This window comes from Panicum virgatum, chromosome 9K (genome assembly GCF_016808335.1).
Source record: "Panicum virgatum strain AP13 chromosome 9K, P.virgatum_v5, whole genome shotgun sequence".
Taxonomy (NCBI): domain Eukaryota; kingdom Viridiplantae; phylum Streptophyta; class Magnoliopsida; order Poales; family Poaceae; genus Panicum; species Panicum virgatum.
In genome coordinates this window covers 17,359,979-17,386,054 of record NC_053144.1, presented here as the reverse complement: position 1 = coordinate 17,386,054, position 26,076 = coordinate 17,359,979, and the positions used below count along the sequence as shown (strand labels likewise).

The window sequence follows — 26,076 nt, the reverse complement described above, 5'->3', positions numbered from 1 at the left end:
TTAGTTGCCCTCTGCCTCTGCTTTGATCTACCGTTTCAAGGCGAAGCGTGGGGACAGTGATCGGAGGTCCAAGCTAGGCCTAGGCCACAAAGGTGAATGCAAGCCCTTTGCGACCTCCGATCTCTCTGACAAGAACTCTCCATGTTGGGACCTTGCAGTGCGATCATTGAAGGTCCTAGGGAAATGGCCGGGGAATGAGGATGCCGCACCATAACCTCCTCTTGTTCCAAGGAGAATCTCGAGCATCAAGAAACATGCGGGCGAAGGAGCACCCAAGCTATTGATGGCCTTCGATGTAGCGTAAAAAATGTGATTCTGTAATGGAAGTAAATTTGTATACTCCAATCCCTGGAAATGACCGATTGCTCGGAATCTCCTCTGGACTTTGTGGGCAGGTAGAAGCATTCTAGGGATCATGTAACGGAGGTCGGGGGTATAAATACCCCCTCCCATTTACTTTATATTGGTTTGAATCTTCTAGGAATATAGTGCATTTTTACTTCCTAACCTTCGAGCCTTTCAGTTTCCTTTATTTCTGTTTGGAATCACAACTCCGATCCCAACAATATCTGTTGTTGTCATCAACCGACTGAGTCTGCAAAACCCGCGATAGAATATTTTCTTTTAGGATTTTTTTTATCTCTTTTACTAGCATTTCTTATGTGTGTAGATATATTAACGTGAATGCTTCAAAATGAGTCTCCAATCAACGATAGTAAAATTGATTTCCATTTATTTTCTAAAAAAAAAGCTTTAGAATTTTTTGTAGAAAAGAAATCAGCTTGGGCAAAAATAAACCCCATGCATCTCCATCAAATAAATCCATGCATGGTTAACTAAAATGGCGAAATTTCAGAGCCGTTGTTAACTTGAACCAGCTACGGCGCAGCCTGTCTCGATCGGCTTGGAGAGTATTATTGGACATGCGTCATCTAGTATATACAGTATGCACACCACTACTGCAAATAGTTTGCATCAAGGAATCAAGATACATGCATATTGCGCATGATGATAGCTAGAATTAATGTGGACACACAAGGGTCGAATATTACAAGGGATGAAATTTTCATGCATGTATACGGTCAGCCGGCCGGCGGCGGCATGCACATCGATCTGGGCCGATCGCCCCGACACGTCATGCATGCGCGACTTTGGTTGTTCTCGGTGTGGCGCGTGCTCTTAGTTTAACACATGTTCGTCTAAAAATCTTAGATGACTCTCCTGGTACTTCTGGGTGCTTTAAAAAAAAAAGGTTTAACATATCTTGACCTTTGATGATCCCAGCTCCGATCCGATCCTATGACGATGAATCAAGCGAGCGAGCGTACACACGCATACATCCATGCATATATAGCAAGTTATTAGCAACAATGCAAATAAATCGATCTCTCCTTTGACAAGTCTCTATTACAGGTAGTACAGCGACATTGATGAAAATTAAACCACTGCATCTGCTCGGCGGCCGGGCAACGGCCGCGATCCATCGATCGATCTCCGACATGGTCCGCCGCCCGGCCGGCCGGGCAACTATAGTATGTCAGACTACTAGGACTAGGCTGCAGGCGTTTGCAATCTCAAGCGAGCTAGTTGTCAGGCTAGGGTGTGATAGTTTTCGCTTCTGTTCATGTATGTGCCACAGTTTCAGCATGCATTATTTTCACTACTACACGTGCCTCAGTCTTCTTCTGACATTAGGGTTGCAGGCCGGGTTTCTGCACGGAAAGTCAACCTTCACTAGCATACTCAAGTCGGGATAAGCAGACAAGCTAGGAGGTCCCTCTGTTTAGCTTGTCTGCTTTCGGCTTATTTGGTTTCTCTCTCAAGAACACTATTGAATCAGCCAAAATCAGTTAGCTTTTTACCAGCCGAACAGAGGAACTTGAATGCATGGCGCTTGCATCAATACACTATGTGACGCAAGGCAACACATATGCCGTATATATGTGATGTGTAAGACTTTGCTCATCTGCTTCAACATAGAACATTATGGCTTATGACCACGCAAGACACTACTTCTTTCAATTCCTTTGATTAGTAGACGCTACAAATAATGTGCAGCCCACGTGTGTATACTTCTCATATAGGATAAAGTCCATTTTTGGCCATCCAACTCTTGCCTCTCATATAGGACAAGTGGGCCCTACTGCCACGTGGCATCCACGTCAGCGAAACCGGCCACCAAAACAGCCGGATGGCCAAATGTGAACGGTTTTGATAGTTGAGTGGTCGAAGATACCCGGTTTTGGAGTTCGATGGCCAAAACCAAACCGAAGCAAGAGTTGGATGGCCAAAAATGGACTTTATCCTCTCATATATGCATGCCTGCATGAAAAAGAATAACCTGCAGCCAACAAGACATGCATCTCAAACTGATCAAGGCTGGATTCAGAAAATTCAATGTACTAGCTGGTAGCACGTAGAATAACGATCTCAACACAGTCCGGTCGTCGTCCTGTAAGCATCGATCAAAAGGGAGGGATGACTAATCATCGAGTCACTACATACGCCAACAATTTGGAAATTGGAAGACGCGCGTTGGGTTCATGTACTCACGTTCATCAACCTTTGACATGATGCATGCAAGGACTTTCCAATCAACACCCCGGAAGCCATGCATATCATGCAGCATATATGATGTGTCGCTGTCACTGCTAAGTCAAATCAACAACTTATTATTACCGGAAGATCCAACTTTCCAAATACCCTGCGTAACCCGCAGATAGCTCCAAAACAAGATATTGTTACCTGCTCACAGGAAAAAAATTAAAACTAATTAACAGCAGATCAAATTTACTGTCACATGCATATGACGATATGCACTGTGGAGCTAGCCACACCCTGGAAGAGAACAAAGTCATAGATCTCGACAGTACAAGTTCGTCATGCAGCGACAATACAGAGGCGACAACACAGCTCTAGATTATTAAATATTTTTACCCTACGTACGTTGCACTTGGACATGTCTCATCACCGGCTCTTAGGATCTGTGGCAGGTAGTAGTACGATCAGTACGGATGTGATTGCGGGACAAAATAACAAGGAGGTACGTTCGTGTCCGTACACATGAGTATGCTGCCTTTGTTTATGTATATCTTGCATAGGAAAAGTTGAATACTTGGGACAGCTTGCTCAAACTCTAAAAGATTGTTACATCATCGATCCTTTGGTCATTTTTAGATTAAGGGACAACTCGGTCTTGAACATTCACATGTGAATGTCTACGACCACAAAGGAAATACATCTGGCCACAAAGCCAGAAGTTTATATGAGTACATAGACTTCAAACCTTCAATCGAGGAACACAAAAGACAATAAAGGAAGACATAAAAAAAATAAAAGACTAAGCTTTGAACTTCTTCTAGATCCTTCCTTCAACCTTGCTTTGGTCCTCATGTCTACAAGAATCCCACATCAATTGTCTTCTTAGAAACTCTTGATGCAAGCATCGTCGACATTTCCGTGTCTTCCGGTCACCTTGTGATCTAGAAACCGCACTGAGTCGATCTCTACCACGCCAATAGATCAGACACTGACATTGCATACTTTGGTCATAGTACATATATATAACATGCGGGATACATGCATGTTCCTTCAATGAAAATGCCTTGCATACTTCAATGAAGAATATTGATATTAACCATTAGGTGCAGAAAGAAAATGCAGTCATGTCCATTTGTTTTACGAGTCCATCAACCCTTTCTAGCACTACATGGGGATACAAATTTCATATTAGGAGAGATGATTTTTAGAAAATTATGGATAGATTTGAGGGCAAACTATGACAATTTGTTTATCTTCACCCTCTCAAGTCTAAATTACTCTCCTCAACTATAGCCAAAGTCTGGATAACCCCCTAAATTATTGCTTGGTTCATTTTACCCCAAAACTATCCCATTTGGTTCAAATTACTCCTACTGTAATTTATGTTTTTCATTTCTCCATGCATAGGTGAGGTTTTAAGTTGAAATTTTACAACATAATAGTACACACCATAGCACATGTTAGAAAAATAAATCATATTTTTTATCATTATTTTGATAGGTTAGGATATTTAATAATAAATTAATTGTTGGAGTTCAAAATTTTATGAAAACTAATGGGGGGAAATTATAAAACTTTTTCTAAATATGCATTGTGATGTCCACTACTACCCTGCAAAATTTGAAATTAAAATTCAACTTGTGTATGGAGAAACAAAAATGATAAATTGTGTTATGGGGTAAAATAAACTAAATGACATAGTTTAGGGGGTAAAGTGAACCAAGTTATAGTTTAGGGGGTTATCCAGACTTTGGCTATAGTTGAGGGGAGTAAATTGAATTTTTTCATTTATATAATGTTGGACATGGATAATTTAGATGTAAATTGAAGGGCAAATTTAGATGAAGCTTAGAATACTTTAGATTATTTTTCATAAGATATAGATTTGGTGTTACAATGATAAAGGTGGAAAAAAATTTTAGAAAGCAGAATATATCATATAGCTATTATTGCCGATGATGAATAGAGTCTAAATTGACGGCCCAATGTTTCTATTATTTTGCGAGCATTTATATGATTTATCTTTCCCTAGCACTCTTCATGAGGACTAACGTGGAGGCTTCAAAATAGCAGATGTTTATGATTTTTTTTTGAAAAAATTGTTAGCACACGTTGTGAGGATTAATATGGAGATATCAAAGTAAAAGAGACTCTAGTTAGTAATAGTATATGGTTAAATTAATAATTCATTTTTAAAAACAAAAGGATGAACTCAGTCTATGGGATATGTGTTAATCTAGATAGGATTGCATGCATATATCAATGAGTCAGCACAATAATCCATGTGTCCTATCAATGTGGCAAACGCGGCTGCTATGTATCAACGAGATAAGACCATAGCAGTGAGAATCGCAAAAACAGGTCAAGATAAAGATATCCATGCGTATAGTACATGGGAAGTGCTAAATTAAAGTCAAATGCATGATGCAGTTGCTGCAATGGGAGCTAGGAAGAGTAGACCGGCCGTACGTCGGGATGTGGCCGGAGTCACATGGATCCAGCTCGACCAACTAGATTTGAAGTCAAACTCTCCGATCATCAGCAGGAGTTTAAATTGAAAGGTGGAGCGTGACATGCCACATGCATTTGGGCTGCATAGAAATGAAGTCAAACATGCATGCATCAAATGTTTATAAATTTTGTGCCAAAAAGCTAGGTCTCTGATCAAAGCGATCTACTTGTAAGGTTAGCTTATTTGTCCTGCAAATGCATGCCCTGGCACAAGTTGACTTATTAACAACTTGACCGTGTCAGCCGAGGTTTTTTTTTTAAAAAAATGTTAGTATTGAGAGGATCCTTCCAAGAAGAGCCGGCGTCTGACTATTTTAGCGCCGAACTGGTACAGTCGCTGTATCATCGCTGAATCAAAGTGCTTTGAAGGTTTGAAGCAAGCCACTGAATTGGAATGCCCACGGAAGAATGTGGAATTAGCTAGTGCAGCTTTGTTGTCCGTGATTTTCAACAGAAAGAGAGGTTCAAGAGTGTCACAGAGGTCAGGATCCTTGTCACAAATCCTAACAGCCAAAGGGTGCTAGACCGGTTGGTCAAGTCACTCCAGCAGCACCCCACAGATTTGAGGTTTAAACCTCGGCTGGGGCAAATTTACACCCTTGGGTAAAAAATCTCCTCACTGTGCTCTCCGAGCCTCTCGGACATGGGCCAGAGTTCGGGAGAAGCTGGGTGCTTTTATTTTTCTAAAATGAATAAACTCCTTAAATTTAGATACTATATGTGTCGCATGCCATCACACATCATTTCCGCATCGGCGAAAAACATGTGCGTCCATATCTCCTGCAACCATATCCAACTTTCAAACGGTACTGTAATAATGGAAAAAACGGAGAAATTTCCACAAGCTCGCGACATGCACAAGTCGAGCTGGCTGGGGATACACACGCAAACGCGTCATATAGTACACACTAATATAAAATTTTGCACAGATATATAGTACAAGTCAACATGCATGTCGGCATATCGCGCATGCTGAGAATGTGGTGGACAAATGTTTTCCCTGTATTCAATTTACTGAAAGAGTCAAGTATTACACGTAGGCGATGGTCGATATATATCTTGTACGACTCGACGACCATTGCCCGGCTGCTGCTTGCACATACGCCCATGGCTTCAATGTCAACGTGAGTAGCGACGACGTCGACCTACGAGTACGATTTGGGACACAGCGGCGCTAGCTGCAGGGCGGAGCGGAACGTGACGCCGGCGGCGACCTGATCGATCTCTCCCAACTCCCAACTTGGTCGGCACAGCCGGGCAATGGTGCATGCACAGATACATTTTTCCTTTTAGATTATGAAAAATTTCGGTCCTGGTCGTCCACATGCACGATGACTACAGCCAACAGGTAGGAACACAGCACGCGGACTGCAAAACAAAGCTATGAAGCAAACTCCAAAACAAAACTGCTAGCTGAGCGGGCTGCAAAACAAAGCAATGAAGCAAACTCCAAAACAAAACTGCTAGCTGAACTTAACCAGAGGTAGGCAGAGAAAAAAAGATACCTGAGCCTTGCCAAGTAAGTCCCTCTGAAAATTACCTGCAAGTAAGAGTCAGGACATCATCAATAATGGAACATGATATTGTTTCGGCTCAACCAAATAGCCCAACTCAAAGCCGAATCTCCAATTAGCAAATGTCGGGACCGATCGAGAGGCACGCCACCATATCCATATGTCCCTGCAGCGTGTGATGTGACGAGCCGCAGAAAAGGTTGTTTCCCTAGCTAATCCATGGGCTAGTGATTGGGTGGGGGTGCAGCATCTCTATGGCAGTGGCAGGTTCCAAGGCGGCGAAGCGCGTGGAACGTCATGAGCCTTATCCGATGTAGCTGCATGTAGTCGCGCCCGTTATTGCAAATAGCGCCCCCCAGTTCTTCCAGGGTTACCGAGCCATACGAATATAGGTAGAACTCATGTACTTCCTCCATCCCAAAAATAAGCCGTCCTAAAAATTTTAGGACGTGGGACCGAAGCCGGCGACCAAAGGGGGGTGAATGGGAGCCGATCAAAATTTCTTAGAAATTTGAATCGTCGGCCTATGTCCCAAAATCGCCCAAACCCTCAAGCGTTCTGACCAAAGTTTGGAGTAGCTATTGAAAAGCTAAACCAACACAAAAGGCCTCGAACGAGCGAGTGAAACCACGCAGCAAATCGGAAGCAAATCGGAAAAACAGCTGATCTGAACAGCCAGGACCGGTCTGACCAGTGCACTGGACCGGTCTGACCGGTCGCGGCAGTTCAAGAGCAAGCAGACCGGTCTGACTGGTCTTGCCTACCGGTCTGACCGGTAGCTCCCAGAAAATCCCCGAGAAAATGGATTCAAACGGTGAATCTCGAGCAAACGACCACGAAAACCGATGAAACTTGGGGGATTGCTTCGCCCTACCCCGTGAACATATCCCCAAAAGATCTCGTCCTAAAGATCAACGATTCGTGAGAATTATGGGGGAGATCAAAAGGGATTGGGGTTTTCTCGAAAACTCAAGAACTCGAATTTGAACGAACTAGTGATTCCAGAGGGTGTAGGACAGGGCTAGATGCACGGGAATCACAACAAAGAACTCGTAGCCTCCACTCAATCAAGTGTGCCAAAAACGAAATAGAAAATCCATTGCACAAGGCACAAAACCAGGGGATTGAATCGAATCAAAAGCCCAGAGGGCACGAGGAGGATAGGGCCTCCTTTCCCAATCAAATCCCTTACAAGGTTTCAACAATCCATGGACAAAATCAACTCAAACGAGAGGAACAGAGGGAGAGGAACACAGGGGCGGCGGCCTGGAGAAACAGAGAGTCCACGAACACATTACAAAAGCCGCAATTAACCTAACACAAGTGAAGGGGTATTTATACCCGCGGGACCGGTCAGGCCGGTACGCTGGACCGGTCAGACCGGTTGGCCTGCAGCACCCCCTGTACATGATCTCATCCGACGGCCGATGTTCTTTCTTCGAAACGAAGTCTTCTCCGCGATGCCGCCATCTTGATGAAGATCCAGTCCGCGGTTTTGGAGGGTCCGCGAAACCCGGGTAGGTGGCCGGTTTTGAGAAAACCGCCAAAACCTCACGTGCGGGAAGATTCCCGCCTCCACGCCGTGGCCCTAGACGCCGTTCCCGCCTCGGCCTTCTGACGGCCCTAGACGCCGCCCGACGCCCGTCACCTCCTCGCCCGCAGCGAGGCCCTAGACGCCGTCGACGCCCGTCGCCTCCGTCAGTCCCGAGACCGACGCCCGTGCCTCCACGACTTGGCGTCTTCAACCGCCGTCCGCCTCCTTGGTTTTGTGGCGCAAACCAAGAAACCCGCCTTCCGTCGCCGCTTGCGCCCTCGATCCAGGAGTGGACGCCACAGCTGCCGCCCGGTCCGAGCTCCAGTCCCGGCTGCCCTTCACCGCCGTCCACCGCACGGTCCATCGGCTACAGCACCTCCACGGCAGCTCCCCGTCGACACTCGATGCCCGTGTACCTGCAATCCGAAGACCAAGCGCACGATCACACCGCACGGTTGACAATTCACTCATCACAAGCAGGATAGAGTACTTTTGTTCCTCAATCTCCCCCTTGATGAGTGCATTGTCAACACACCACAAACGAACCAAGAGAAGTGAAACCAAAGAAGAACAAAGAAGCACGAAAGAGAAGAACTCAAGCAAGTGACAAAAAGCTCAGAAAGGTAAGAACAGTCACTTACTCAAGCAAAGATCGATCCCCTAAGACAAAGGCAATGGCTCGACGCAATCGATCAAAGGCCAAAACATGACTCCTCAAAGACAGAGGTAACGCTCGACGCAGTCATGCAAGAAGCAGAGGGAAAATGAGAAAACCAGGAGCCAAAACCAAAGCAGAAACTCCCCAAGCAAAATTTTTCCCTCTCACAAGTGCGACTCTCCCAAAATGATGCACTCACAAAGCCCTGTGCTCAACAAGTTTTTCAAAAATCAAACAAGTCTCCCCCTTATTCGATCACTTCTCTCAAAATTCTCCCCCTTGTTGGCACATGCACACATCAAGGCTACAAAGACCTAAAGCTCCCCCTGAAGCTGAGACTCCCCCTGAACGGATGCTATGCAATGAATGCAATGCAGGAGGTGTAAGTGAAAGCATTCAGGGATACAAAGATATGAGCAACATCTAGTCTCAAGCATGTGTGCATCCATAAATAAGACCTGCATCTAGCTCAACAGGGTATATCAAATCAGTCTAGAGCTAGGCAAGTTCAGTTTAGAAGAAATAAAAGCATCACCCATGATCTAGCACTAACAAGTAGGGAATGGAAAGCAGTGCTACTCAAACTCATACAGGTGAGCCAAACCAGCCAAAACATGTTGCGAACATTCATTTTTCAATCAAATTTGTATCAAGCAATTCTTAATGCCAGGGGTTGAAAGCTTGTCATGCTTTACTTAGCAACGAGGCCAAGCCTATGCCAACAGACAATCAGAAGCTTAAAGCACTCGTTTCAGTCATGCACAGCCTTGCCCGGGTTCTCACAAGTGCAAAGTGAGCCGTCCCGAAAGCTCGATCAGTGCGACAAGCAATCCCACCTGGATCTTTTCAATCCATTTCATGAGCAGTTCAAGCAATTTTTATCAGATTTAGATCATTTCAAGTATGAATTGCTGAACGAAAAGGCACACTAGCATGAATAAGATAGCAAAGCACATCAACACGCCCTAACATGCTAGTAGCCAAGACAGGGTGATCATGTTTTCAGATTTTCAAATCAAAATAGCTTAACTCAGATGATGTCATATACATAGTGGAGCAAGCTATACATGATCAAATTTATCAACTCACACTAGCAGGCACTAAAAGATCATAGCAATGTATACAAGAATGCTAGTGCAAGTGAGACAATGCAAAATGCAAAAATGTACAATGCATATGCACAATGCAACTACCAAACCTAGAAAACAAAGAGAAGCAAAACAAAGACCTACCAAGCTAGACAAAACAAAAGTCAGCGATCAAAAGGGGTAACAAACCCCAAGCTCCCCTCGCAAGCGAGCAAAAGTGTCTTGCTCTAGCAGTTTGGTAAGTATATCTGCGGTTTGCCTCTCTGAAGGGACATGGATCAGGTCTATGTGTCCTCTCTCATGATTGTCTCGCAGGAAATGGAATCGGATGTCTATGTGCTTAGTTCTGGAGTGTAGGACAGGGTTCTTTGCAATGCTAATGGCTGACATGTTGTCTACAAAGATGGGAACCCTACCGAAACTCAAACCATAATCCTGCAAGGTTTGTTTCATCCAAAGTATCTGGGAGCAGCAACTAGCAGCGGCAACATACTCGGCTTCTATGGAAGAAAGCGCTACGCTAGCCTGCTTGCGAGAGGACCAAGACACCAAGGATGTACCGAGAAATTGACAAGTGCTGGATGTCGACTTGCGATCCAACCGACACCCACCGAAATCGGCATCAGAAAAGCCTACCAAAACCAGAGAAGAATCCGCAGAATACCAAAGACCAAATTCAGGGGTGAATTTCAGATACCTGAAGATGCGTTTCACCACCTGCCTGTGTGAGGTCCACGGAGAAGCCTGGTAGCGCGCACAAAGGCAGACGCCGAACTGAATGTCCGGTCGCGTCGCCGTCAGGTACAGGAGGGAGCCGATCATGCTCCTGTACTCCTTCTGGTCCACCGCCTCGCCGTCCAAGTCCTCATCAAGTGCCGTCGATGTGCTGATCGGAGTCGGCTGAGGTGACAAGTCACTCATGTCGAACTTCCGCAGCAAGTCCCTGGTGTACTTGGCTTGATGGACGAACGTGCCCTGAGGAGTTTGCTTGATCTGCAGCCCGAGGAAGAACTGCAGCTCACCCATCATGCTCATCTCGAACTCCCTGGACATCTGCTCAGAAAACTTGGAGACAAGAGCGTGAGAAGAGCCACCAAAGGTAATATCATCCACGTATATCTGAACCAAAAGGAATTCAGTGCCAGATCGCATGAGGAACAAAGTTTTATCAACACATCCCATTTTAAAGCCCTGAGCCAGCAAAAAGGTTTTCAATCTATCATACCAAGCTCTAGGTGCCTGTTTCAAACCGTAAAGAGCTTTCTGAAGTTTATAAACACTGTTTGGAAACTTGGGATTTTCGAAACCAGGGGGTTGCTTTACATAAACCTCTTCTTCGATAAAACCATTCAAAAAGGCAGATTTAACATCCATTTGGAAAACCTTAAAACCCTTGTAAGCAGCAAATGCAAGAAAGATTCGAATAACCTCCAAACGAGCAACAGGAGGAAAGGTTTCCTCAAAATCAATACCCTCTTTTTGGCAAAACCCCTGGGCAACAAGACGAGCCTTGTTTCGAACAACCAAACCATCCTCACCCTGCTTGTTTTTGAAAACCCACTTCGTTCCGATGGGATTACAAGCAGGTGGAGGCTCGACTAAGACCCAAACTTGGTTTCTTTCAAAATTTTCAAGTTCCTCATGCATGGCATTGACCCAATTAGAATCAAAAAGAGCGTGTCCAATATATTTGGGCTCAAAAGAGGCAACAAACGCTGAATGAGCAAAGCCAGCAATACTTGTTACCTTGGACCTGGTGACTCGCTCGTTGAGATCACCTAGCATCTGTTGATGTGGATGGCGGCGTTGAATGTGTCGCGGTGCTTCCCGTGTCGAAGTCGCCTCCTCCTCAACCAAAGCTGGTGTCTCCTCAGGATCAGCTGGTGTAGCCTGAGTCACCTCCTCGAACAACCCCCGTGAAGTAGACGTAGTCGGATCGGGGCCGTCTTCATCGTCCGAGCTCGTAGCAGAGATAGATGGGTCCACAGCACGCGTGGTAGCCTCAGCCTCGCCATCTGCAGCTTCTTCCTCCTCATCTTCAAAGATGGAGGTGCCGAGCTCATCATCTCCTGCAACTTCAAAAACAGAAGAATTGCACGGTGCAGTCTCGTCGAAAGTGACTTCACAAGTCTCTCTGACGATGTTAGTATCACTAATCAGCACACGGTACGCTCTAGAGTGAGAAGCATAACCGAGAAAATACCGTCAGACGAGCGAGACTCAAATTTATCAAGATTTCCATCTTTCAGCACAAAGCACCGGCAACCGAAAACTCTGAGATGGTCAACACGGGGCTGGCGTCCAAATCGCAACTCATAAGAAGTCCTGTGCATGAAAGCACGTAAGAAAATGTGGTTGGACACGTAACAAGCGGTGTTAACCGCCTCAGCCCAGTATTTGCGAGGAGTCCTATGCTCATCGAGCATCGTCCTCGCCATCTCAACCAGCGTCCGATTCTTCCGCTCTACAACTCCATTCTGCTGTGGAGTGTAGGGAGAAGAATACTGATGTTCAAGCCCTTGATCACTGCAAAAGGCGTCAAAACGAGTGTTTTTGAATTCTGTGCCATTGTCACTGCGGATCGCTCTCATGGCCTGGGGTAACTCGTTTTTAAACCTCAAGATCAAGTCTCGAACAAACTCGAAAGCCTCATCCTTGGTTCTCATGAAAAAGACCCAAGAATAGCGAGAAAAGTCGTCCACAATCACAAGCACATACCACTTCCCACCAACAGACATCACCCTAGAAGGACCGACAGTGTCCATGTGTAACAATTCTCCAGGATGAGTGGTCATCACCTGATTAACAGGCGGATGAGAAGCGGCAATCATTTTCCCGTGGCGACACGGATGGCAAACAAGGTCCTTCTCAAACTTCAGTTTGGGCAATCCTCGGATCAGGCCAAGTGAGCTCAGTCTCGACAACAAATCGAAGCTCAAATGTCCTAGTCTCCTATGCCACTTCCACAAATCAGAAGAAGGACCAGCCATCAAGCAATGAGAAGGGCCAAAAGGAGTTCCAGAGAAGTCAACCAAGAAAACTCGATCGCGAGGTGTAATCCGGCAAACCAAATCTCCCCTGGAATCCAAAACACGCGAACAGCCCTCCTTGAAGCGAACCTCAAACCCCTCATCAAGAAGTTGCGAAACAGAGAGCAAATTAAAACCAAGATTCGAAACCAAAGCAACTTCTCTCAGGGTAAAGCGATCAGAAACTCGAACAGCGCCAAGTCCACGTACCTTTCCTCTTCCATTATCCCCGAACACAATGTACTCCTTTGAACGCATCGGGGTGAGGCTGGAGAACCATTTGTCATTTCCGGTCATGTGGCGCGAACAACCGGAGTCCATGATCCACCTGTTCTCCAAGCCTCCGACCTGCACATCAGTAGTGAGACAAAGGGTGAGCAAATGTCTCAACACTGGGGTTAGCAAAGTGAGAAGCAAACCAGTGTCGAGCCATTTGCTCTACAGAAGGGTTAGCAAAACCAGACAAAGCGTATCCCCCGTCCCGTCTACCGCGTGACTGACGAACACCACCGCAAGGAAAGTGTGGAGCCTCAAAACCTCCTCCAAAGCCTCGGTCTCGTGGTCCATAGCCGTACTGAAAACGACCAGGAGCACGGCCGGCAAAGCGACCACCTGCTGGAGCACGGTAACCACCACCGTCTCCCTGACCTCCACCTACACGGCGCGCCCTAGCATCTCGCCTATCACCACGCCGAGAAGGATCATGCACCCGAGCAGAGTACATGTCCGCGTTCAGTCTCTCCTGCTCTCTCCTCACAGCCCGCTTCCTCCTGAAGCAAAACTCCTCTAGGTGACCTTCCCTGTCACAGAACTCGCAGTGGTACCTCACCTCACGCTTGGGAGGAGGAGGCCTAGCCTGCGGACGGTGAGGAGCAGCCCTCTTCTTCTGGGCAACCTGGGCTGTGGCAGCAGGGAGCGTGTCGAGGGAGTTCCTCAGCTCATTGGGCTTTAGAACCCAAACCTGCTTCTGCGGAGGTGCTTTCGGTGGTTCTTTAAGCACACCATCCGCGGGGTCAACAAGCGAAGGCTGCGTGCTCGTGCTAGCAGTGTTTCCAGCAGCCTTGCCAATCTTACCATACAACCTGTCAAAGTCTGACTTCGTGTATGTGTAACCGACCCCAAACCCATCACCACGCTTGAACTGCTTGATCATCATGCCCAACTGCGGCTCACTGCTAGAAACCCAACTCAGAATCGCCCTAAGATAGGTATTCTCATTCTCCAGGTTGGCTTTCTCTACCGCAAGACTATCCAAATCAGAGATCAAACCAGGGCAAACAGAGCAGTCGATAGGTGGGCTAGACTCTATGACCTTAGTCTTTCCAAAAGACTTGATCAAAGCGTTCTTCTCCTCTAGCTCCGACCTAAGCGTGGGACAAAGCTTACAAGCGCCAAGCAAAACTGGCCTAGACTTCATCTCCTCTAGCTCGCACACAACAGTAGCAAACTTGGACTGCAACGAAGCTAGATCGGACTTAAAGATAGGACACTCCTCGCATTCAAGCACATCGCTAACAATAGGAGCATCCTTAACCAGTTCTAGTTCATGCTTGGCCTTAGCGAGCTCATGAGACACGTCAGCAAGCGAAATCTTAGCAACATCTAAGTCCGCGACGTTCTCATCATGCTTGGCACGGAGAGCAACAAGATCGTTCATGTGAGATATGCAGCCAGCGCACTCATCCTCACTAGACTTCTCCCTAGCACAAGCCAGCTCAGCCCTAAGCTTTCTACGCTCTCTAGCTGCTTCCTTAAGCAGCCTCTTCTGGTTGTCGAGAGCGGCATACAACTCCCTAACCTCTGTATCAAGCAGGTCGATCGTGGAGTTTACCTCTGAATCGCTCTCGGATCCAGGAGAAGAGCCGGAGTGCGTCGGTGTAGCGTGTCCACCTGAAGACGCACGAGCACCATCAGCTTCGCCCGCCATGGTGCAGAAGCTCTTGCGCCGACCGGCCGCCAAGCAAAGGCCGATGAAGCCGGTGGCCTCCTTGTCCCGCTTCTTCTTCTTCTTGTCGTCGTCATCGGAGGTCGGTGAAGAGGAGCGGTCGGTGTCGGAGCTCTTGTCGAGGTCGCTGAGCTGCGCCAGGAAGGCCTTCTCCCGCTTCTTGGCCTTGTACTGGAAGCGCTTCTTGAGCGATTCCTTGTCGAAGCGTCCTCCCCGGTCACGACTGCGGTGCTTGTGGCGCCGACGCTCCTTGTTGGAGCCTCCCTCGTCGCAGTCGCGGTGGCGGTAGTAGTCGAAGGAGTTGTTCTGGCCACCGCCGGACTTCTTGGGACAATTAGCGACGAAGTGGTTCAGATCGCCGCAGTTGTAGCACCCGGGGTTCTTCTTCCTCTGCCTGTTGTGGTAGACGCGCTGGAACTTGCTGATGAGAAGGCACAAGTCATCGTCACCCAGCGTCTCCAGCTGCTCATCTGAAACAGAAGGCAAAGAGGCAAGAGAAAAGCCAAAAGCAGAGTTAGCGTTAGAGCTCGATCCACCTGAGCCAGTCACAAGAGCGACGCTCTTGGAAGGAGGGGCACCATTGAGCTTGGCTCGTGTCTGGTTATCCACCTCCGTGGCCTTGAGCTTGCTGAAAAGCTCGTTCACCGTCAGAGTCTCATAGCCAGCAAACTCAATGATGGTGTTCACCTTGAGATCCCACACAGAGCGATCAAAGTGCGTAAAGCAACTTGAGGGCCTTCTCGTGCTCTGTGTACTCAAGGGCACCAGCAGATCTGTTCGCATTGACCTTGTTCACAATGGACTGAAAACGACTGAACATCAGGTCAATGCTCTCACCCGGCTCCTGTGTGAAGTTCTCGTACTCATGCCGGTGAGTCTCGAACAGTCTGGCCTTCACCTGAGGTGTACCCTCGTGGTAGTTCTCAAGGCACGTCCAAATCTTGTGGGCTTCCTGAAAACCCTGGACGCGTGAGAACTCCGCACGAGAAACGCCGGCAAACAAGGCATTGACGGCCTTGGCATTAGGCTCGTGCTGAGTCACCTGAAGAGGCGTGGTCCGAACAGCCAGCACCTCGTAAAGCTGGTTCTTGGTAATCTCCCAGACCTCGGCTCCCATGCTCTGTAGGAAGGCTCTCATGCGAACCTTCCAGTAGGCATAATCCTCGCCGGAAAACACCGGGATCTTACCAAGACTCGCCATGGTCGCCGAGTGGTTTTCGAACCGGTTAAGGTATTGAAAACCTCAATCCGAGCTCTGATACCAATTGTGGGACAGAAGCCGGCGACCAGAGGGGGGGTGAATGGGAGCCAATCAAAATTTCTTCGAAATTTGAATCGTCGGCCTATGTCCCAAAATCGCCCAAACCCTCAAGTGTTCTGACCAAAGTTTGGAGTAGCTATTGAAAAGCTAAACCAACACAAAAGGCCTCGAACGAGCGAGCGAAACCACGCAGCAAATCGGAAGCAAATCGGAAAAACAGCTGATCTGAACAGCCAGGACCGGTCTGACCGGTGCACTGGACCGGTCTGACCGGTCGCGGCAGTTCAAGAGCAAGCAGACCGGTCTGACCGGTCTTGCCTATCGGTCTGACCGGTAGCTCCCAGAAAACCCCCGAGAAAATGGATTCAAACGGTGAATCTCGAGCAAACGACCACGAAAATCGATGAAACTTGGGGGATTGCTTCGCCCCTACCCCGTGAACATATCCCCAAAAGATCTCGTCCTAAAGATCAACGATTCGTGAGAATTATGGGGGAGATCAAAAGGGATTGGGGTTTTCTCGAAAACTCAAGAACTCGAATTTGAACGAACTAGTGATTCCAGAGGGTGTAGGACAGGGCTAGATGCACGGGAATCACAACAAAGAACTCGTAGCCTCCACTCAATCAACTGTGCCAAAAACGAAATAGAAAATCCATTGCACAAGGCACAAAACCAGGGGATTGAATCGAATCAAAAGCCCAGAGGGCACGAGGAGGATAGGGCCTCCTTTCCCAATCAAATCCCTTACAAGGTTTCAACAATCCATGGACAAAATCAACTCAAACGAGAGGAACAGAGGGAGAAGAACACAGGGGCGGCGTCCTGGAGAAACAGAGAGTCCACGAACAGATTACAAAAGCCGCAATTAACCTAACACAAGTGAAGGGGTATTTATACCCGCGGGACCGGTCAGACCGGTATGCTGGACTGGTCAGACCGGTTGGTTAGACCGGTCAGACCGGTGCCAGGGACCGGTCAGACCGGTTGGCCTGCAGCACCCCCTGTACATGATCTCATCCGACGGCCGAGGTTCTTTCTTCGAAACGAAGTCTTCTCCGCGATGCCGCCGTCTTGATAAAGATCCAGTCCGCGGTTTTGGAGGGTCCTCGAAACCCGGGTAGGTGGCCGGTTTTGAGAAAACCGCCAAAACCTCACGCGCGGGAAGATTCCTGCCTCCATGCCGTGGCCCTAGACGCCGTTCCCGCCTCGGCCTTCTGACGGCCCTAGACGCCGCCCGACGCCAGTCACCTCCTCGCCCGCAGCGAGGCCCTAGACGCCGTCGACGCCCGTCGCCTCCGTCAGTCCCGAGACCGACGCCCGTGCCTCCACGACTTGGCGTCTTCAACCGTCGTCCGTCTCCTTGGTTTTGTGGCGCAAACCAAGAAACCCGCCTTCCATCGCCGCTTGCACCCTCGATCCAGGAGTGGACGCCACAGCTGCCGCCCGGTCCGAGTTCCGGTCCCGGCTGCCCTTCATCGCCGTCCACCGCACGGTCCATCGGCCACAGCACCTCCACGGCAGCTCCCCGTCGACACTCGATGCCCGTGTACCTGCAATCCAAAGACCAAGCGCACGATCACACCGCACGGTTGACAATTCACTCATCACAAGCAGGATAGAGTACTTTTGTTCCTCATAGGATAAATTAATAAGAAGGTAAAATGATCATATTTGCTCCTATTTATTAGAAGGTAAAATGATCATATTTGCTCCTATTTATTACCCATATTTGGCACTAATTGATTTTTACATGCACATGTACTTTCTAAATGGAGTAAGATGACTTATTTTTTTAGAACAAAATTTGAATTCTAGAATGACATATTTTTTTTTGGAGGGAGAGAGTAATAAGGAATATAAGTATGATAGAACTCGACGCGTAGTATATTGGCGTCGTGTCTTAGGAACCCAAAGTCAATTGATGGTTGCATGTGTTGTATACATGCCGAGCATACAATCTGTATCCCCAAACATTGATTTTGTTTTTCTTCTATCTCATTTATTTATTCCAATGTATTTCCATCCTCATTCACAGTTTTTTCTGGACGCATTGGCCCAGACGAACATACGAACTTCATGGGCCGTAAATGAGACTAGGGAGAGGAAGGAGGAGAACCACTTGCCTCTGGGCCGAAAATCAACATACAGACCATAAACAAACAGCATAGCCCACGCGTGGAGAAGAGCAGCAGCGGCGACGTGGAAATTCTATACATCTTTCAGAAGATTTTTTTCTCTACCTTCCAATATTTAAGATTTATGTAAACTTTCTCAACCATTAGATTTTTTTAATCCTAATATTCTTCCTCTTCCTTCCTCCTTCCTCGCAATGCGCCGCCGCCGCCCCGCCGGCCGCTCATGCGCGCTGCCGCTTGCGACATGCTGCTGCCGCGCATGCTGCTGCTCCGCGCTGCTGCTGCCGTGCATGCTGCTGCTGGTCTGCTGCTGTGCTGCAACGCTGCTGCTGGTGCCGCGCATGCTTGCTGCGCCGCCGCGTATGCTGCTGCTGCCGCCTCTGCGCGTGCTGCTGCTTTGCTGCACTGCCTGGCTACTGCTGCTGGTGCGCCGCACACCGCCGCCCCCACTCCCCGCCGGCGCCGTTGAAGATGAATTGAAAAAAAATGTTGATCTAGATTTTGGTTTGTTGAATCTATATTTTTGAGATGTTGAAATAGTCTGTAAAAAATATTGAATCTACTATTTTCAAATGTTGAACTATTTTTTCAACATGTTGAAGTTAATTTGGGCGTAATGGGCTTTATAGATGCATAGTTTATACATCTTCCAGAAGTTATATAGGAGCCCCGCGGCGACGCGGCAAATACTACGTGTCACATAAGGCTCAATATTGGTTTTATTTTGAGTGAACTACCGGGCCGGGCCAACAAAACAATGGCCCAGCAAATGTAACGAATAATGACCCGTCAGATAAAAACTAGTAAACTTTCTCAAAAAAAAAAAGATAAAAACTAGTAAACCAACTCACCAACAGCTGAACAATCTTCAAAAGATCTGAGCCACAAAAATTGAGTGAAATCAGGCAGAATGACACCTGAGAGATATATAGAAAAAACATTTCTTTATGACGTCAGACCTCTAGTGATTTTCTTTATGACGTTAAACCTTAGTTATTATCTCAAGTATTGTAAAGTAGAAGGAATATGCATCTGGTTTTTGAAAATGGAAGGTTTGTCTTCACTGCAAGCCCAGAGTTGCAACTTTTAACAAATCAAATATGCTACCTAATGCCATGCTTGCCTCTGTCCATGTATGTGATTTTTTTTTTTGGAATCGCGTGTATGAGTTCTATAAATGTTATCCCAAACTTAAAACCATTTTTTGTGAAAACTACATCAAATTAATTGAAAATTCAATTTGCACAAAGAAATGGGAATACACTATATTTTTTTCGGAAACATAGTATAAAATCACAAATGTCGACAAGTGTACAGGTTCCACCTCCTGATAAATGAGTTGGCAAGTTTTGAGATTGACAAATTTCCCGCAGGATCGGCACATTGTCTATTACTGAAATGATAATTGATAAAAAATACGATAATAACATAAGAGCACCCATGGTAATTCAAGGATTTCGAGTCATGTATACAGATTCCACCACAAAGAACCCAACCAATGCTTGAGATGTATTGCATGATCAACAATTAGTAACTTGGAGAAGAAGCTTTATTATGTTATTCGGAAGCAAACAGTAACAGCGATGAGGATCTTTCCAAGAATGGTGGGGGGAGAAGCCCTGTCTCCCTCTCCTTTCACTCTCATCCCCATCCTCTCCTCCCCTCTCTCCTACCTTCTCTTTATGAGTAAACCCGGGATCTTTTCACGCATCAAAACAGACAAGTTCCCTACAATAATCCAATTCCTAAGAAGCCAAAACACCCAAAAAGAAGCCCAGAAAAGAAATACCCCTCTGCCCTCCACAATGCATGCACACTTGATTGTACATTCTTCTCTCAATCTCAAGCACTCCTCATCTGGTTGTCAACATGCAAAACAGTGAACTGTCTGGTCACCATCTTCGGTGTCACACTCTGTTCACCCATGGCTTTCTATATGTCTGTATATGTGCATTCCTTGTAAACGAGTGTAGTTTCTCTGGAAAATCTTGTGTTCAGAACTTTGCATTCCAGATTGCGTTCTCACTCTCGCCGCAGCGCTGATGGACTTCCTTGATCCGGTCGGCAGATTTGCAGATGCCGCTGCAGCTCCAGTCGAACGATGCAACGCACACGTTGCCTGCCTGCGCCTTCCACTCGCAATCTGCACAAGTTTACCAAGCACAATCAGCTCAAAGACAACCCAGATTTGACATCAAATTACTTTGGTTCCTCAGATTACTTGATGCAGGTAAACTTTAAGTGCAAGTTTGGCATGCATATCCGGGGAACATCATCTCAGTTGACAACTCTGCTCTTATGCTACAACCCAACAATAGTATTTTTTTCCTCCGAAAAAAAATTCTTGATAGTCAACACTTTACAAAACCATAATACAAATTCATATTCCTGGGTACATGAATGATGTATAATAAATTAATAATGTTTCGTTCAAAAAAATCTGTTCAAAAAAAAAGGTCACTGCTGCTGTACCCTGATGGAACTGCATCTAAGGTAAAATGTTTCTTCGTTTCGATGGGCAATTGCCACCTTTAATCACAGGAGAAGTGCGACTTTCCTAAGGAAAGGTCAGATGTCTCGTGTCATGACAGACTTGCTAAGATGGTTAACACTTAACACACACAATATTGACAAGCACATGCTTGTGACAGCTAAGGCACACCTACTCGCTGAAGTTGACTATCAACTACTCCAAGCAAACAAGTTTCCCAAAATAATCCCATACGGATCCTAGATCACGTATGCTGCTGTATGCAAAAGGCCAACTACCAGTACAATTAGGGGGGTCTCACTGACATCACATGCAGACACCAACCGATTCTGGTAGAGGAAACAAGTATGCTAAAACAGAGGGGGAAGCATCAGGCGTACCTGGTGGCGTGCCGCAGCAGAGCCGGCGATCGTCGACGTGTTCGACGTCTAGTCCGATGAACCAGGATCCCAGGGATACGTCCTCATTGGCGTATTTGTGCAGAACATGCCTGAAATGTCTCCATCAGTTCATGGTCAATGACCGGTACCTCTTGTGCATAAAAGAGTAACTGAAAGGAAGAACATGGGAAATACTAATTCAGTAAAATCGCTTACTGGTTGAGTGCTATGTAGGAGGCCAGATCCTTGGAGATGGCGTAGAGCTGACCGGTCGCGTGTCGGAAGTACTTGTTCCCCCATTCGCCGAATTTCCAGTATTCAGGCTCGTGGTACCTTACACCCCTGAAACAAGAACGTAGCACATTATTAGTTGCTGATACAAGAACAAGCCGAGCTGATGACAGCTTTGAAACTTACTTCTGAGCCAGCACTGGGCCAGATTTCATGCAGCCAACATAAACTCGAGGCTTGGAACGATGTCTAGCTAACGTGTTTCCAAGAGTTGCTGCAGTTTAGCAAAATCTTGTTAGCTCCCTGTTGTCATGGAACCACATTGCTGTAAACCTTGAGATCAGAGGGTAATAATAATAATCTGCACACCTATATTTACATGGACGTCGTCGTCGACCTTGATGTAGTACTCTGCATCCCACATGGACACGGCAGCGACGAAGTACGCTTTGGTCTTTGCTGCCAGCTCCAGGTACCCTTCAACATGGTCCTGAATGATTGGAAACCATTCGCAGGATACTTCAGTTCAGCACATGCGAATAGGCAGACAGCTAACACCGTACTGCATCCAACGGAAATTTACCAGCCTCATGAAGTCCCCATGTTTCCTGTCCTCTGCATCAATTGCTCGATCAAGTATACCACCAGAAGTCGCACTGCAATATGGCAAAGCAAAAGTTTCTGATTTAGTAGCTGCGAGTAACTGTTCTGACAATGCAGAACTGTCAGCTCTTTCAGTAACTAACTAGTAGGAGTACATTTGAAGAAAATTTCATAGTGCCTTTATTGGCATGAAGAAATGCAGAGAACATTTTTCCAACATGAACTAACCTATGGCCGATGACAAAGCGGATGATAATGCCCTTCTCTTCCTCCATCTTTCTTCTTTTCTCACCTGTTCCGAACCCCGGAAAAAGATGTCAGACGAATTTTACAAGACAGGGGACTCTTGGAGGCACAAGATCTGCATACCTTGAGGCATCCATGTAGCACGGACTGAATCTCTTCTTTTCCGGCTGCTGAACGCGGTGTTTATGCCAATGACCATGAAGTATTTCCGTTTCCCTATTGATTCGGATGCTGGGGCGACACTGAGCATGGATTCTTGAGTCGCCTTCGCAGATGCTAGCTCCATTTCTAGGTTTGATATCGTTTTGTCGAGTGTCCTGCAGATCACAGACAGAGTTTCTTATAAGTCTCGAGAGAAACATATGCATCTTGATGTCAAGACTGAACTTGTTGCAGAGCCATTGTTACTTACTGTATAACATCTTGGGTTCTTGGAACCTCCCCAGGAATGTCTTTTGCATCGCCGATCTGCATGAGAAGCAGAAAGCTCTGAAACGCTTGTTCATGATTCAGAGCAGAAGTCCAGCTACAGAACAGTTGAGTAAAACAGCAGTGTACTAACACTTTTCGGAGCACAGTCACCGGCGACAAGATTCATCTTGTCCACTTCGAGTGTGGACCTCCGGATGATCTCTTTCGGCTCCGGCATTGTCCACATCCTGCATTAATCAGTTCTTTAGCACTTGGGTTCTTAAAAGTCAGCTCGCAGCACTGTTTCGTAGTTCTGAAGAGTGGCGAACTTTCAGGAACCTGAGCATCTACTAGATTACTACTCAATAAAAATGGGTTGAAAAAGCTAATTTACTCAGGCAGATTTCTTATGGAGAAAATGCAGTTAGTAAAGTGTAATCCTTGTTCCTCATTAAAATAAATTTTGTAATCAGTATATCAAGATTTTAACACAATATAGATTTCTGGGAGCACTCAATGTGCACGGCATGAAATTCAGTGCCAATCACAGAGTAGTGTTTCAAGAGACTCCTCTGACAGAGAAAAATATTAACGAGCAACTTCCTCATCCAACGGAAGAGTAAAAGCCAACTGCAGGATCAACCGCAACTTTATCTTTTTTTAAAAAGAAAAAAAAAAGAGGATTAACCGATAGAACGTCCGCAGAAACGGTGAACACGACTTCTTCTTTTCACCGAGACGCCTCTTTTCACTCCCAAGAACCAGACCAGGTGAAAAAAAAAAAGTTTTACCGCCCACTGTCCGTGGGCCCGGGCCAGCAGCAACCTAGGGGAAACCTGAAGCTGTGGAAGAACAGAGGCGCCTGCCTGCCACTATGTTGTCGGCCGGCTCGGCGGCGGGTAGCGCTCTTCTTTCAGGGAGGGAGACGGTCATGGGCCGCACGAGATAGATGATCCCCCCACGCTTTACCTGCCGGCGACCGCGATGCAACCGCGCTGCTGCCGAATCTTCTTCCCAGGGAAGTAAAGGCTAGCCAACCTCGCCCGTCAGCGAAGTACAAGGCGCCCGGATTTCCACGTTCAGCGCGAGGACGATCGGGGCCTCTCGGTTCCCGGGATTTCCCTGTTTCTTCAGAGTACGATACAGCAACGGAAGTACAGGCAGCGGCAATAGCTGCTGGGCCTGGGAGGCCAGGTACTCCATTGACCAGCAACGCGAGAGGGCGGGCGTGGGAAGCAGCAGGGCCAGGGGAGCTCGGAGTTCTTGGGTTCGGGTAGAACGGAGAGATAGAAAGGAATTTGGAATCATGGGTGAGCGAGGCAGGATGGGAATCGGTGGCGAGAAATTTGCGTCATCTTTGTTTTTTTCAGAAACATTTGACATCTGAAATGGATGTACAGACCAAGAGCCACGAATTTGTGCGCCGGTTCGTCAGAAAAGGAAGGACTTGTATGATCCAAGTGAATTTTCAAGTGATCAGATTGTAGGAATCATCGAAACGAATTCACTTTGCACCAAACCAAGAATAAAAACGCGCAAGAAAAGGTGGAGGAGCAGAGACAAGGCGGACGAGAGCAAGCAGCAGCAGCAGCACGGCGCGCACCTGTTGGTGAAGAGGAGGCCGACGCAGAAGCTGCCGAGGCAGAGGAGGAAGGTCCACTTCTTGGAGACGGAGCCTCTGAGCACGAGCTCGTCCCCTCCGCCGCCGCCGATCCCCGCTCCCCTGCTCTTGTTGAAGCTCATCTTCTCCCTCGCTCCGTCTCCCTCCCTCTCTTTCCCAATCACCCCGATTCCCTCTCTACGTCGCCAAGGCCCCCTTCTCCCTCTCACCTCCGCAAGCCCAGGGCCCTACCGCCGCTCCTCCCTCTCCGAGACGACCTCATGATCGCAGCCCAAGAAATGGTCCCTCCTGCTCCTGCCGCCGCCGCAGCAGTCGCCCTCGCTTTTGTCAGGAGCAAGTCTCTCCACCTTTCTTCTTCTCCCCCCCACCACTCTCGCTCCCTCCAGATTCCCTGGCTCCTCCACCTCCTGCTGCCGCGGCGGCCACTGCTGCCCACTGGCTGGTGCCTTTGGGGTGAAGCGGAAGCCACAAGCCAGGCGGGGGGAGGAAGAAGGCGCGGCCAGGTGAGGGAGCTGAGGGACACGCCGCCCCAACCGCGCCCCGCGCGCACGCAGGGGTGGAGTCCGGTGGAGGGAAGGGATCTCTGATCTCTCGCGCCCGATCGTTCGATCCTGCCTTGTGGAGCGCGCTACGGCGCAGTGGCCACGGGGATTTATTCGGCACAGTGCCCCCGCCGGCCACTTGATCCGGTCCGGTCGTTCCCGGCCGGCTGGGTGGTTAAGGCGGCTTAAACTTTGCTCCTGTTGGGGGATTACGCAGTGTGTGTATTTGTCAAGTGGCATCGTTAATGGGGTGCGGTGTGGTCTACCAGTGTGGTTAGGGGAGTTTGAACTGCCATGGGGAAATGCCAGTTTTGCCCCTGTCCCGGTCTACTCCTGTGGTCAAGTCAATGCATGGCGCCTTCTCTTTCTCACTTCTTCTATCTGCCCCAGTTTGGAGGGAAGCTCCCATGTGTCCCACGGGGTTGGGCACTGTGCAAGTGCTTAGTCTGATGGCAATGAGGAGGATTCCATGGCTAGGGGGTGGGTCTGCAAGTCAATTCCGTTGCAGTCTGAAAGTGCCCCATAGGTAGGGCAAGTATTTCTAGAAGAGCTTGTTTCAATCAACATGGCACTACTCCGATCCCAACATAAAACACTATGCATATGTTTATACTGATCCCCTAACATGTAACACTAGAAAATTTGCAAGGAACTAATCCCGAGTGCGAAAAAGGTCTACTCCTGGCCTCTTACTATCCTTTGTGGAGAGGCAAAGGATCAAGTTCCCTTCACCACCACTACTGATGGTGCCCTTTACATTTTCCTCACTTTACCCCCTTTCCCGGGGAATATAATCAGAAAACAGCTAGATCAAGCATGTTGATTCCCCCCACCCCCAAAGCAAGAACAAAATGCGACGAATCGCGCAAATCCCCACAATAAAACTTGAAATTAGCGACAAGAATCACTGAAAACGTAACGTACTGCATCCACAGTAGGGGTGCAAATCGGTGACAAGTAGTATAACATTTTGAATTGAAGAGAGTTGGACGTGCATCTAAAGATCACCAATTTGTGCCCCCTAATCCACACACACAATGTCATGATCATGCTGTTGAACCCCAGAGCAGGGGTCGCATGCCCTACATGGATAGATACATAACGTACTGCCAGGTGCTAGCGTACAGAAAATAAAGGTGGCACAGTATGTATATCTATCCCAACGCTAATGGCCCTGTTTATTTGGTTTGTACTACGCTAGGAATTGTAGCAATTTTAACCAATAATTAGGGATATTAAATAATGACAGTTTACAAAACTAACTTCATAACCTTTGCGCTAGGAACTTTGAAGGATCTAATGAGACCTTTGACCACGTGATTTGAGGATGGT

General features: G+C 47.4%; 1 protein-coding gene across 1 annotated transcript; it reads right to left on the bottom strand.

Annotated features, from left to right (window-relative positions):
* Nucleotides 1–19,763: 19,763 nt before the first annotated feature.
* Nucleotides 19,764–24,829, bottom strand: LOC120650496 (probable beta-1,3-galactosyltransferase 2). The gene is made up of 11 exons (XM_039927647.1): nucleotides 24,185–24,829; nucleotides 22,733–22,829; nucleotides 22,583–22,638; nucleotides 22,294–22,487; nucleotides 22,153–22,216; nucleotides 21,905–21,977; nucleotides 21,691–21,811; nucleotides 21,508–21,595; nucleotides 21,307–21,432; nucleotides 21,091–21,200; nucleotides 19,764–20,362 (listed from the first exon to the last, which is right to left on the bottom strand). Exons 1-11 carry the CDS (start codon nucleotides 24,322–24,324, stop codon nucleotides 20,214–20,216), a joined length of 1,218 nt encoding a protein of 405 aa, XP_039783581.1. The 5' UTR covers nucleotides 24,325–24,829; the 3' UTR covers nucleotides 19,764–20,213.
* Nucleotides 24,830–26,076: the final 1,247 nt, after the last annotated feature.

Excerpts from the sequence above, each read along its gene's own strand:
- LOC120650496 (XM_039927647.1), bottom strand. The coding sequence starts at position 24,324 with ATGAGCTTCAACAAGAGCAGGGGAGCGGGGATCGGCGGCGGCGGAGGG. Across the intron at positions 21,978-22,152 it reads CGCTTTGTCATCGGCCATAG|TGCGACTTCTGGTGGTATAC; the intron begins GTTAGTTCATGT and ends GCCATATTGCAG. Across the intron at positions 21,812-21,904 it reads ATGGGGACTTCATGAGGCTG|GACCATGTTGAAGGGTACCT; the intron begins GTAAATTTCCGT and ends CCAATCATTCAG.